Source organism: Nycticebus coucang, chromosome 21, assembly GCF_027406575.1.
Source record: "Nycticebus coucang isolate mNycCou1 chromosome 21, mNycCou1.pri, whole genome shotgun sequence".
In the NCBI taxonomy this organism is placed as follows: domain Eukaryota; kingdom Metazoa; phylum Chordata; class Mammalia; order Primates; family Lorisidae; genus Nycticebus; species Nycticebus coucang.
The window spans coordinates 67,317,973-67,330,950 of record NC_069800.1 but is presented as its reverse complement, the minus strand read 5'-3'; the positions used below and the strand labels follow the sequence as shown (position 1 = coordinate 67,330,950).

The 12,978-nt window shown below is 58.0% G+C and overlaps 1 protein-coding gene across 5 annotated transcripts; it reads left to right on the top strand.

Annotated features, from left to right (window-relative positions):
- The first annotated feature begins 2,241 nt into the window (after window positions 1-2,241).
- On the top strand, window positions 2,242-12,954 carry ZNF512B (zinc finger protein 512B). 5 transcript variants are annotated; one of them, XM_053574889.1, is made up of 18 exons: window positions 2,242-2,396; window positions 2,577-2,685; window positions 4,037-4,183; window positions 4,471-4,613; window positions 5,021-5,149; window positions 5,243-5,865; window positions 5,956-6,185; window positions 6,281-6,352; window positions 6,433-6,576; window positions 6,698-6,822; window positions 6,911-7,003; window positions 7,151-7,249; window positions 7,328-7,498; window positions 7,876-8,070; window positions 8,292-8,393; window positions 8,682-8,744; window positions 9,250-9,348; window positions 9,747-12,954. In XM_053574889.1, exons 3-18 carry the CDS (start codon window positions 4,060-4,062, stop codon window positions 9,996-9,998), a joined length of 2,664 nt encoding a protein of 887 aa, XP_053430864.1. In that variant the 5' UTR covers window positions 2,242-2,396; window positions 2,577-2,685; window positions 4,037-4,059; the 3' UTR covers window positions 9,999-12,954. The 5 variants fall into 5 exon arrangements, with proteins under 5 accessions (XP_053430864.1, XP_053430861.1, XP_053430860.1 ...); XM_053574886.1 differs by having other exon boundaries at window positions 4,058-4,183; window positions 5,021-5,865; XM_053574885.1 differs by having other exon boundaries at window positions 5,021-5,865.
- The last annotated feature ends 24 nt before the right edge of the window (window positions 12,955-12,978 follow it).

Below are 12,978 nucleotides of genomic sequence, written 5' to 3'. Positions count from 1 at the left end.
TAGGTTGGTCTCCTCATCTTAAGATCCTTAATAACATCTGCAAGAACCCTTTTCTAAATAAGATTAAGGGATTTGAGAAGGACATCTGTTGGGAGCTCACTATTCAGCAATGCCCTGACATAAGAAACACAGGGCACAGTACACACCCAATACACACAGCAGCCAGACACCCAAATAAAAACACAGAGGCAAAGACTGCACACAGACACAAATGCACAGAGACACAATGAAATTAACAACAGCCCCAACACACAAGTGTTATTGGCTAGACATATAGGCAAAATGGTACCCTGACACACAGACACAAAGATATGCAACAATACCCTACGTACAGATGTAATTACACAAACAGAACTACTAACATGCAGACACACAACAACTCCCTAACACGTGGAAACACACGGACACAGCACATCACACAAACGCACCATATTTTGCAACACTTTGGCATCTAGATACACAGAAAACAATTGGTATGGTCTCTCACACCTGACACTCAGGTACTCACATACAAACTAGCACCTGACACTGGCACACACATGCTGAGACCTAGACGCTCCGCCCCCTGAAGTCTAGTCACCTGGATTAGGACACTGACCTCACCTTGCGCAGATCATACATACTCTGACACTGTAATGTCCAAAGTGGGTGCTGCCAAGCACATGCCTACCACAGACATGGACATGACTCTTAATGTGGATAGCTAGGCTTACTGGGGAAAACTGACAACCTTGACACACCTCAGGGGACATACACTGACCTCCCAGGAAACCCTGCTGGTCTAGTCCCCAGGGTGGGGATGGTCAAAGAGTGATGAACATTATGGCTCTGCCTCAAGGAACTCCCTCCCTTCCTCCTGGAGCACACCAGCTTCTCTCTGGCTTAGCTTTCCTGGGAAGGATCAACTGCCCGATTTCTTGGCAGAGAGCCTGTTTCCATGTGGGTGCTCTGTGCTGTCTTCAAGCAAAGTAGATCTTTTTGAGAGAAGGCAAAAATCTGCCCTGCTCCCAAGCCATGTAGTGGATCTTGCTCTGGGGCACAGGGCAGGAGATGGCCGAAGGGAAGAGTTTAGGGAAAGGGGTATACCTTGTAATTCCATTTCCTAGTTGGCAATTTCCAACTCACCAATTTTGTTGAGTCCAAAGTGTTTGTGCAATGTAAAAAAACACTTAAGTCAGTTTTAATTTTAAAAGTAATATATGCACATGGTAAAAAGTTTTGATAGTATGTGAGCACAAGATGAAAACCCAAAGTCTGTCTCTTTACTCCTAAGGGCCGAGAAGTGCTGTGTAAGACTGGCTCTCTCATTTTTTTTTTTTTTTGAGACAGTCTCACTTTGTTGCCCTCGGTAGAGTGCTGTGGTGTGACAGCTCACAGCAACCTCCAGCTCTTGGGCTTAGGCGATTCTCTTGCCTCAGCCTCCCGAGTATCTGGGACTATAGGCTCCTGTCACAATGCCCGGCTATTTTTTTCTTGCAGTTTGGCCGGGGCCGGGTTTGAATCTACCACCCTCGGTATATGGGGCCAGAGCCCAACCCATTGAGCCACAGGCACTGCCCCACATGCTCTACTTTCTCTCTAGTTCCCCTTGGGGAGAGGCACACCTTCCTCTGATTCATTCATCCCCAAGTCCTGTAGGGCCAGTGCCCCCTCATTCCCAGATCATGGAGCCTAGACCTGACAGCAGTGCCCCTATAGAACATAGGACTCTGGGGCTGCTGGTTTAGGATCATCACCCCAAAGCTGGGAAAGGTCAATTCATGATGAGTAATCCCAACAAAGCTCCATGGCCTCAAGCTGCCCCATCATGGCCAGAAGCCAAATGATCCCCTGACAATGGTTAAAGTCACATAACTGGTCACAGGACTAGTTGGAGAGAGCCTCAATCCTGCCCTGGAGGCCCATGGGGCCCAGGGCCTGGAGGCAGGCCTGATAGCCTCCCTTGTCCCACCTGCCCTGCGCCAGGATACAGTGGCATTAGGTCACCTCAGTACGTGTGCATCGTACTTAAGGCAGTGCTCAGAGCCCCTATCTTGCCTCAGTTTACCTCACTGTCCACAAAACATCTCCCGCCCTACAGGCAGCATAACTGGCATTTTGGACTAGAGGGAGGCCTGCCAGACACAGGCGACGGATCCGGGAGCCGGTCAGCGAAGGCCTGTTCGACGGGCCACTTCTCCCAGACTCACCCCTCCCCATCGCGGAGCGGCGGCGGGAATACCGCGAGAGTTCGCTCCCCCCCCCCCCACAGTAAAACTGTCAAAGGTGGGAGGGGCGGGAGCGCGCATGTGCGCAGCGCGGCGCGCAGCCTGCGCCGCCCGGACCCTGCGCCCCGCGCCCCGCGCCCTGGCCTCGGCCTGGCCCCGGCCTGGCCGCAGCCCCGCTGCGCGCCGCAGGTAAGCGCTGGCCGCGCCCCGCCCCGCCCTGGCCTCAGTCCCCGCGCCGGCCGCGACCCGGCCTCGACCCCTGCGCGCAGGCTGAGTGGCCGGCCCGGGCCACCGCCGCCGGCCTCGCCTCGCCGGGACCCCGCGCCGCGCCCCGCGCCGACGCTGTCTTCCCGCCTCCTCCTTCTCCAGAAAAAGTCGCCATTTTGGTTCAGTGCTTCGCCCCCCCGTCTGCGATCGGCCCTTCCGGGGCCAGGCCGAGGCCCGCGCCCTGCGCCTGCACCCTGGCCGCAGGTGACAGGTGGGTGGCGAGGCTTGCCTGGGCGGCCCGCGTCCGCGCGCCCTGGTCTTGAGTCTGGGCCCGGGCCTGGGCGGAGCGGCCTTCTCTGCGTCCCCGCCGCCAGCGTCCCCTGCGGTCAACGCGGGCCCCTCCCCCGAGAGTTCAGTGACCCTCTGGGTATCCTGGCGCGGAGAAGTCCCTCTCATCCTGATGAGTGCGTGAGTCATAGGCACTCACTTTGGGACTGGAGTTGGAAGGAGGGTCTTTGCCTCCTAAGCAAGTCCTAGCCGCGGGCTCCCTCCTCTGAATTCTTTGCCCAGGCTTCAGAAAAATTGGAAGGGGGCGCCCAGCAGGCACCTGCACCGCAGGCTACTGGGCTCATCAGAGTCTCCTCTCAAAGTTGCAAAGTGAGGACTTCCAGAAAACTTTGTGTCCTAGGGCCCTCCTTCCCTCCAAGCCTGGGACGCTGGCAGTCCCCCTTGGCAATGGGCAAGGACTGTCTTGACCTCCAGCCTAGGCTGTCTAGCCCTTCTGGACACAGCAGCCCCTTCCTCCCTCCTCCGATCTAAGTTAATTTGAAACTATCAGGGGAGGAGTGGTCTGTTAACAAGACCCTTACCCTGCTTCCTAGGACCACCCCCTTCTGTGTTTCTTGAGAATGGAGGTTGGGGAAGATCGGCCAGCTAAGGGTGGTCCAGGGGGCTGAGTAAGAGGCCTCCATATAGGTGGAGAGGTCAAGTGGAAGATTTAGCTGGCACATGGATCAGAACTGGGTGTGGTGGAGTCCTCAGTCTGCCCACTGAGGAGTGGGCTGAGGGACACCTTGAGTGTTTTCTATCTGTGTGGGGGAAGAATCTGGGGGTTCCTTCTCAGATAGGTTGGTATTGCATCAGGTCTGGGTGAGAAGAGGTGAGGGCCACATGGGAGAAGATGTTCCCTAGGGCTGTGGGCAGCCTGTGAGCCAGCAGCCATTACTGGTATTATAATTGGCCCCCAGAGGGATGTTGTCAGCTTCCCTCCTCCTGTACAAGTCACCTCTCCTGGGAACACCCCCACCCATTATGGGGACTGGGGTATGTAATCCTCAGCACACTTTGGGACTGGATGTCTGTGACAGAGGAGTTTGTTGAAGCTGTCAGAGGTCTCGGGACAGGATTCAGTGCTTCCATACTGAACCCTCGTGGGTTATCTGTGAGACTTTGTCTGGGCAACGCCTCCTCTAAAATGGAAGACCCCATCACTTGCCTTTCCGTGTGACCAAAAGCATAGGAGGCAGGCTCCCCTTTCCGGGCTGGTATAGAGGGCCTATCAGGGATGGGGCTCCCAGGCAGCCTCACCACATGTCCTGAGTCAGGGCTGTTGGGTCTCACAGGTCTGTCTACTTGCTTTGAAGCGATGACAGATCCCTTCTGCATTGGAGGAGGCCGTCGGCTCCAGGGGTCCAGCAGGGGTGGACCCACCAAGGATGGTGGCCGGAAGGAAGTCCGACTTCCTCTGCTGCATGACCCACCAAAGCTGGGTAAGAGGAGTCAGGGCCAAAATCAGTTCTAGACAGTTATGGAAGCTACCTTCCCAGGCGTCCAGTCCCTGGGCACCTAGCCAGGCACTTGAGTTCCTAAGGACTATCCTAGGATGGGGATTGTTTTGGACGTAGCCCAGGGCCTAGGGTTCTTGTCCTAGGTTGGCCATGCTCCCCCCATCTGGCTTGGCCCTGGGGAAACCCATTGGCTTGATCTGGACTCCAGCAGCCCCCGGTGGCAGGCAGTGCTGAACAGCTTCCGAGCCTGGGCGTGTCATGTATTGCAGGGATGCCCATGGTCCGCAGTGGACAAACAGTGCCTGGCCAAGCCCCACTCTGCTTTGACCCTGGAAGTCCAGCCAGTGACAAAATGGAAGGGAAGAAAAAGGGGCGTCCGAAAGCTGAGAACCAGGCTCTCCGAGACATTCCTGTGAGCTCCCTGCGGGCTAGGGATTGTGCTAAGGTCTTCCTATCCAGGCCACTGCCCTGCCTTGCCCTCATTTGCTCTCTGCACACAAAGCACCAACTTCATGTGGGCACTGGCCTGGCAGGCTTCATGTGGCTGACCTGCTGTGAGGGCCTAGTGCAGTGGTTCTTAACCCATGGGTCACGACCCACAGGAACTATATTAAAGGGTTATGGCAATAGGAAGGTTGACAACCACTGGCCTAGTAGATCATATTGGTGGGGCTTCTAGAACAGGTCTGGACCATTCCTTCTAGAACAGGAATGCTGTCTGCATACCCAAGGCTGAGGGGCTCATGTGTGTGTGCCCTGCAGGCCCAGGCAGGGCTCTGAGCCCTCAGGGTCAGCAGCTTGGCCTTTCCCCATGCCCAGCTCTCCCTGATGAACCAGTGGAAAGATGAATTCAAGGCCCACTCGAGGGTGAAGTGTCCAAACTCGGGGTGCTGGCTGGAGTTCCCCAGCATCTACGGGCTCAAGTACCATTACCAGCGGTGCCAAGGGGTAAGGGATTGGGGGTTGGGGAAGAAGAAGCCTGGGGGTGTGTCTGGGCAGAGCCCCTCTGGGGCCTGGCCCACACCTGCCCTCCCTGCCCAGGGTGCCATCTCAGATAGGCTGGCCTTCCCCTGCCCCTTCTGTGAGGCTGCGTTCACCTCCAAGACCCAGCTGGAGAAACACCGGATTTGGAACCACATGGACTGCCCCCTGCCTGCCCCCAAGCCTGGGCCAGTCGGCCGGCCGGTCACCATCAGCCGGCCTGTTGGGGTCAGCAAGCCCATTGGAGTGAGCAAGCCTGTGTCTATCGGCAAACCCGTAGGTGTCAGCAAACCCATTGGCATCAGCAAGCCCGTAACAGCTAGTCGGCCCGTGCCAGTCACCAAGCCAGTCACAGTTAGCAGGCCTATACCGGTCACCAAGGCCATGCCAGTTGCTAGGCCTGTGCCAGTCACCAAGCCCATACCAGTCACCAAATCTGTGCCAGTCACCAAACCTGTGCCAGTCACCAAATCCATTCCAGTCACAAAACTCGTGACAGTCACCAAACCTGTGCCGGTCACCAAGCCAGTGACGGTCAGCAAGCCTATTGTGGTCACCAAGCCAGTGACGGTCAGCAGGCCTATTGCCATCAGCAGACACACACCACCCTGCAAAGTGGTGCTGCTGACTAAGTCTGAAAACAAAGCACCTCGAGCCACAGGGAGGACCAGCGGTAAGAAAAGGTATGGGGCTTGTCCCAGGTTGGGGTGTTCCCTGGCCCGGTTTGGGGTAACAGCCCAGAATTAGGCCCTCAACTCATCTGCTCCTTGCAGGGCTGCGGACAGCCTGGACACTTGCCCTATCCCACCCAAGCAGGCGAGGCCAGAGAATGGGGAGTATGGCCCGTCCACTATGGGCCAAAACAACGCAGCCTCCCAACTGAGTACAGAGCCCAGCAGTGGCTCCTTGTTGCCAGGCAGCAGGCCCTCGGCTGGCAAGGAGGCACTGCGGGTGGCAGGCCCTGTGTCCCCACCTGAGGAGGACCCAGAACGCACAAGGCACAGTAAGAGAGCCCCGGGGGCGGTGGCCGGGTCAGGCTGCAGCCTCTTTATGGTTATTTGACCAGAATCTTGGGCCCTGTTTTTCTCCCCGAGTCAGGAAGGAAACAGAAAACACCCAAGAAGTTCACAGGGGAGCAGCCATCCATTTCAGGGACTTTTGGGCTCAAAGGTGAGACCCTGTGGACAACTCCAGGGTTGGGTGTGTGCGTACGTGTGCCAGCCTCATACCACCCCCAACTGTGTGCACAGGCCTGGTCAAAGCTGAGGACAAGGTCCGAGTTCACCGCTCCAAGAAACAGGAGGGGCCTGGCCCTGAGGACATTCGGAAGAAAGTGCCAGCCCCTATTACTGTCAGCAAGGAGGCAGCAGCCCCCATGGCCTACCCAGCCCCAGGTAGGGACTGCTTGGCAGGGTTCAGGGCTGGTATCCCCTGTTGGGTGGAGCCTGGACTCTGCTTGTGGTGACCAGGGTGTCCAGGGGTCCCCAGCCCCTGAGGCCCCACCCTGCCCCACAGTTGGCCCTGAGGAACAGTGGCAGCGGGCCATCCATGAACGAGGGGAGGCCATCTGCCCCACCTGCAGTGTGGTCACTCGGAAGACGCTTGTGGGACTCAAGAAGCACATGGAGGTGTGTCAGAAGGTAAGGCTGCCCAGGACATACTGGGAGGTGCCGGGAGGCAGGCCAGGTCCCTGGGCCTGGCTTCTCATGGGGTAGCCCATGTCCATAGCTGCAGGACGCACTGAAGTGCCAGCACTGCCGGAAGCAGTTCAAGTCCAAAGCTGGTCTCAACTACCACACCATGGCTGAGCACAGTGCCAAGGTACACTGCTCCCCTTCCAGCCTGACTCTGTCTTCTCACCCCACACCTACTGTGGCCCCTATGCCTAACCTTGGATGCTTCGGGCCCACCCTGGACAGGGTGGGTCCGGGCCTGTGGTGGAGGGTGCTGAGGCTGTCCCTGTCCTAGCCCTCTGATGCCGAGACTTCCGAGGGGGGCGAGCAGGAGGAACGAGAGCGGCTGCGAAAGGTGCTGAAGCAGATGGGACGGCTACGCTGCCCCCAGGAGGTCAGTGGAGGCACACAGCGGGCATAGGTCTGGGTACCTCATTGGCCACTTAACTGACCTCTGGCCCCTGGACCCCAGGGCTGCGGTGCGGCTTTCTCCAGCCTAATGGGCTACCAGTACCACCAGCGGCGCTGTGGTAAGCCGCCCTGCGAGGTGGATAGCCCCTCCTTCCCTTGCACCCACTGCGGCAAGACCTACCGCTCCAAGGCTGGCCACGACTACCATGTGCGTTCGGAGCACACAGCCCCGGTGAGTGGCCTGCGGTCATCCATGTCTTTGTGGCTCTTCCATGGCCCCGGGCTGTAGCACAGCATTCTTTCCTGTGTACTACATGTGTGTTCCTGTGTCCCTTGGGTGCAGAGCACATGTGTACCTCATACCTATGTTCCCTGTCCCTCCCAATGAGAGATGTGTGTCCCAATGGCTGGGAGGGTGGGAGCCTGGAACTCTGGTGCCTCTGTGTTCCCTTAGGCTGCCTTTGTTGCCCATGTCCCCAAAGCACAGGCATATCTTCTGGGTCCTCATGCCCTCAGGGGCCATGCCCAGCTTTCACTTCGCACTGACCCTATATCTTGCTTTCTTGTGCCTGTGGCTCTCTCTGGCATCTGTGCTTTCCTGTCACCCAGCCCCCCGAGGACCCCACGCACAAGCCGCCCGAGGCTGAGGACCTGCTGGGTGTGGAGCGGACCCCAAGCGGTCGCATCCGCCGCACATCGGCCCAGGTTGCTGTGTTCCATCTGCAAGAGATTGCAGAGGATGAGCTGGCCCGAGACTGGACCAAGCGGCGCATGAAGGATGACCTTGTGCCCGAAACTGCACGGGTAAGGTGCCTGCCCAGGTGCCACGGACAGGGCCATGGGCCACAGTCATACCTGTTGTTTTTCTGAGCTCACAGGCCCCTGGGCTTTGGGCAGGTCATGCCTTGTCCTGGAGTCTGTGACAGCTCCACTGCCCTAGGGCCCCTGCACTGAGTGCAGCATTCTCAGAGCAGCCTGGGCATCCTGGACCTCAAGCTTACTCTGGGCTGGGCCTGATTCCACAGCTCAACTATACACGGCCAGGCCTCCCCACGCTGAACCCCCAGCTGCTGGAGGCATGGAAGAGTGAAGTGAAGGAGAAGGGCCACATCAACTGCCCCAACGACGTGAGCTGGGGCACACTGGTGGGGGGTGTGGAGAGACACTGTGGGGACAGAGACCCAGATATGGCCCTCTGGGCAGGAGCAGAGGCTGAGATGGAGACCTCTTAGGAGGTAACCAGTCACCTGAGGCCCTGTGTGCCCAGCCTACCCACTCCCCAGGAATTCTGGGATCAAGTTCTCCTGCTTGCCCCAAAGAGGCCTCAGAACTACCCTGGGCTGGAGTAGGGGTCCATCTTTATGTGGGATGGGTCCACCTTGGGGGCCCTCGCCCATGCCTGCCTCCCCCTGCAGTGCTGTGAAGCCATCTACTCCAGTGTGTCTGGACTTAAGGCCCATCTCGCCAGCTGCAGCAAGGTCAGTTCTGGGGTCTTCCTCCTACCTGGGCAGGGTACTTGGCCCTCCCAGCTTATATCCGTGAGGAGTCCCCATGAGACCCTGCCCTGTCTTCTATTGGGCTATCTTTTCCATGAGTCCAGAGACTGGCCAGGGGTCAATGGTCAGACCAGGACACTTCCCTGTCCCTTAGCCCTAGTCATAGGTCAGCTGGTCCCAAGTCCTACCCTCAGGACCCTGTTTGTGTGATGTGGGTGGTCACCCTGACCCAGGCAGAGGGCACAGTGGCTTGGGATAAGGGACTTTTGGCAAAGATCACAACCCTTCACCTGGGCACTTGCCTCTTAAACCCTCTTCTTACCTCCCCACCTGCCTGGCATCAGGGGCAACTTGGTGGTGGCTCTCTATGCACCTGTCTTAATGTTTTTCTTTGGCTGCCCCTGCCCTTTTACCCATCTGAGTGATTTGGGCCTCCAGGGATGGGGGAAGTCTAACCTTTGGGGGCTGGCCTTCTGATTTATTGCAGGGGGACCACCTGGTAGGCAAGTACCGCTGCCTGCTGTGTCCAAAGGAATTCAGCTCTGAAAGTGGCGTCAAATACCACATCCTCAAGACCCATGCAGAGGTGTGAGAGCCATCACTGCTCCCGTGGTCATAGGGGCTAGCCCCGGATCTTGGCCAAGTTTGGGGTGGTGGAGAGCTCTGTGACCTGCATGGTGTGTATTTGAGCAAAAGACCCATGTTGGGAAATGTATTAGTCTCTCTTCAGAGTGGCATCTTGCTGCCCTAGAGAGCCGAGAGGGTTGGCCACACACACTCCCGCCCCCGCCCAGGGACCCCAAACAGGAGCCCCCATTTTGGTGGGTGCCTGCGGCTCAGCTGCTGTGTTGTAGCTGCTTGCCTGGTTACAGAGGCTGCAGGGTCTGCCGCTATGGGGCCAGGATGCGGCCTCCAGGGGCAGCTGGCCCAGGTGCTCAGCATCTTCCTCTCTCCAGGTCTTCATTGCCACTTTTCTCTCCCCAGAACTGGTTCCGTACCTCAGCAGACCCACCTCCCAAACACCGGAGCCAGGACTCGTTGGTGCCCAAGAAGGAAAGGAAGAAAAACCTGGCAGGCGGGAAGAAGCGGGGCCGCAAGCCCAAAGAGCGGGCTCCTGAGGAGCCCATGCCCAAGTTGCCCCCCCGCCGGGAAGACTGGCCCCTGGGATGCAGAGACAAGGGGGCCCGGGGCTCCACTGGCCGGAAGGGGGGAGCTGGAAAAGCACCTGAAAAGTGAGCTTGGTGGCTGGGGCCCAGCCCCCTGCCCACTCTGTTCAGGGCAGGGGGGCTGGCTCCAGGACCTGCTGCCCTCCAGTCCTCCATCTCTGCCCTGCCTGTTCAGCCAGCCATTGGGATAGCCAGCCACTCACCACACCCTGCAGGTGCCCTCACTCTTATTGGGCTGCCACAGGGCATTCCTGGATTGGTACCCAGGAGGAGCAGAAGTGCAATAGCCAGGAAGGTCAGCCCTCTGTGGGAGAACCTGTTGGCTGCAGCGTGGAGCAGCCACGTGGCCTTCAGGCCCTAGTCTCTACTTCATCAGGCCTGGCTGGATCCCCTCCCTGGCTACCCTGAAGCTTGGGCCTCCCTGATGACCCTGGCTTTAGGTTGGTGAGGGCACCTGCAGAGCCCTGGCTGCCCCTCGGGCCTCACCTCCACCCAACACTGGAATCTGGCCCCCCCCCAGCTACCTCCCAGGACAGACCCCGTCTGACCACTGCCATGCTGACCTGACAGGCGCCTATCCCTGGCCCACCCACTTCTGGTTCCGCTTCTGTGCTCTACCTCTCCAGGCCTGTCCCCGGCCCCTCACCCCTACTCTGTCATGGCATCCTGCTGAGCCATGCCTAGCCTCTAGGGCCTATGTCTGTGCTCCCAATCTAGGGGAAAGTGGCAGGAGCAGAGGCTTGACACAGCTGGACACAGCTGTGGGTCCAGCTGGACCCTGGACACAGCTGCCAGCCCTGGGGGTGAGGCCCCTATATGTGTTCTGCCTCCAACTTGCAGCTTTTTGACACGCGGGCCCAGGCCAGGGTAGCCTGATGGGGCAGAGGCAGACTAGTTTGGGTTCTGGGGTCTACCTGGGGCCCATGGGCAGGAAGCTGGGTAGAAGTAGCCTGATTCTCAGCTGCTGTCTGGCCAGTTGGAGGTGGCAACCTTCCCTCTTCTGGTCTGTTTGGCCTCAGCTTCCATGGGACCCCCTTTTCCCTTCTCTCAACCTGTTCCTTTGTGTGTGGTTGTATGTCACTTGGTACAGGAGCCAGCCAGGGCAGGGGGCTTGGCCAAGGTCACAGTAGTGGGTGGTGCGCCAGGGCTCTTGTTTTTGCTCCTATGGGCCCCTGAGGATTGTGGGGTCTGCAGGTTGGATGCTGGCCAGGCAAGGAGTCTGGGGGTCTGGAGAAGGTGGCTACACAGCCTCTGGGACCCTCCCAGGCTCCCGCCTTTCCTATGGTGTTGCAGGGAGGAGGGTGCCTGGAGGGTGGGTTTGGATGGAGGCTGTTTTCCAGGGGGTAGGCTGAGGACAACCTTGCCTATCCTGGACGATGTGAATTTTGATATTTGCCTGTGTGCGTGTCTCCTGGGTGTAGTGGATGCCAGTCTTGTTGCTGTGACAAGTAACAGCCTTTTTTTTTAATTCTGTTTTTTATACAAAAACTCACAACAATCTGACACTTTGGTGCTAAGGGTTTCCTGGTGCCGATGGTGGGTCTTGGGGCTGGTGGCCTCTGGGGCTGAGGCCTGTGCTGCTCAGAGAGACAGTACTGGCTGGACACCTCTCCGCCTCGGGAGAAGGGACCCCGGCTGGGCTCAGCTGCCCTTGTCCTACAGTGGGGAGACACTTTCAGGGGAGCTCTGGGGCTAGGGACACAGCACACATCCTGTCCCTAGCTTCTTTAGCCAGAAGGTGCTGACCATCAGTTGCCCTGCCTGGTGTGCTAGGGAAGAAATGTGGAGACCTGGACTCCCCTCACTCACATGGTCTGGGCAGAGGTGGGGTGACTGGCAAAGTGTGGGTTTGGGGCAGGAAGGCCTTCTTGTGTTCTGAACCTCAGTGCCGTCTGCCCCTGGTGGGGGAAGGTAGGGCCAGGCAGCTCTGCAGGGGCAGCCTCAGGAGGGTGTGGGAGAGGGGCAGGCACTGGGCTGGAGGTTAGGTGCACTTTGTCCTTGTCACCAGTGGTGGGGCAGGCTGGACCCCAATGCCTCTTTAGGATGTGGCTGCATGCCCCAGCCTCTCAGGTACTTGGCCCTTGGGGAGAGGGGAAGGGGGTCTGGGTTTTGTTGGGGGATGAGTTTCCAGGACACTCCTGAAAGCCCACAGATAGCCCTGGTGTGGGAAGGGGTCCTGGATAGCTTGATGTTTAGCACTTTAACCCCCTTCTTTGTGTTTAAGTATGCACGGGGGCTGCTGCCAAACGTGGCCATTGACTCTGAGCACCCCTCTTCCCCTGGTGCTGGCAAGCAGGTCTCTAGGGTCCTCCTCCAAAGAGGGTAGGGGCTCCAATGGGGTCAGATCTGCCCACCTACTCTGGCCTATGTGTGGCCAGATGACCACCCTGGGTGCCTCAGAGGGACCAGCATGGTAGACCCTGGGGTGTGGTGGGTATGGGCTGGGAGCCCTCTGCTGATCTACCTCTGGTTCAGCGCAACCCTCCCCCCACCCCCAAAGAACAGGAAAGTGCCCAGAAGGGCTGACTCAAGAGGCTGTCACTTCACACAAACTAGGATGCACTTTATTTGCTGATGCAAAGGCAGATGAGGGTGCCTCCTGTGTGCCCATGGGCCTTCCTGTCTGGTGGTGCTGGACCAGATAGGGGAGGGGAGGGCTGTTTCCCTGCACCCTGCCCTGGCCCCAAGCAGCCTAAGCTGGGAGGGCCAGCAGATCACACCTCCACCTGGCAACCCCCATCCTATGCTTGGGGTTTCTTGGTTGGGTTTTTAATTCCAGTTCTCAGTACATAAGTGCATTTCGAAAGAGAGGCTCCAGCTGTCACTTGTAACCATATATATACATATATATTCTATCTACAAAGTGTTTATTTGCAAGATGTTGGACGGTGAGCTCTGTCCCACCTGCCCTGTGACCATCTGTCCCAGTCCTCTCCCCACCCCGCCCCAGGCCTGGAGTGGCACGGGGCGCCATCACTGTATGTATTAAAGATGACTGTATCGAATAAATGTTTATTGATTTTTTTTTTTTGATTGGGCATCATTGATTT

Bases quoted from the DNA above. Each gene is read 5' to 3' on its own strand.
- ZNF512B (XM_053574886.1), top strand. From the start codon at position 4,060: ATGACAGATCCCTTCTGCATTGGAGGAGGCCGTCGGCTCCAGGGGTCC. The intron at 7,004-7,150 runs GTACACTGCTCC...TCCCTGTCCTAG, and splicing joins TGGCTGAGCACAGTGCCAAG to CCCTCTGATGCCGAGACTTC. The intron at 8,071-8,291 runs GTAAGGTGCCTG...CTGATTCCACAG, and splicing joins TTGTGCCCGAAACTGCACGG to CTCAACTATACACGGCCAGG.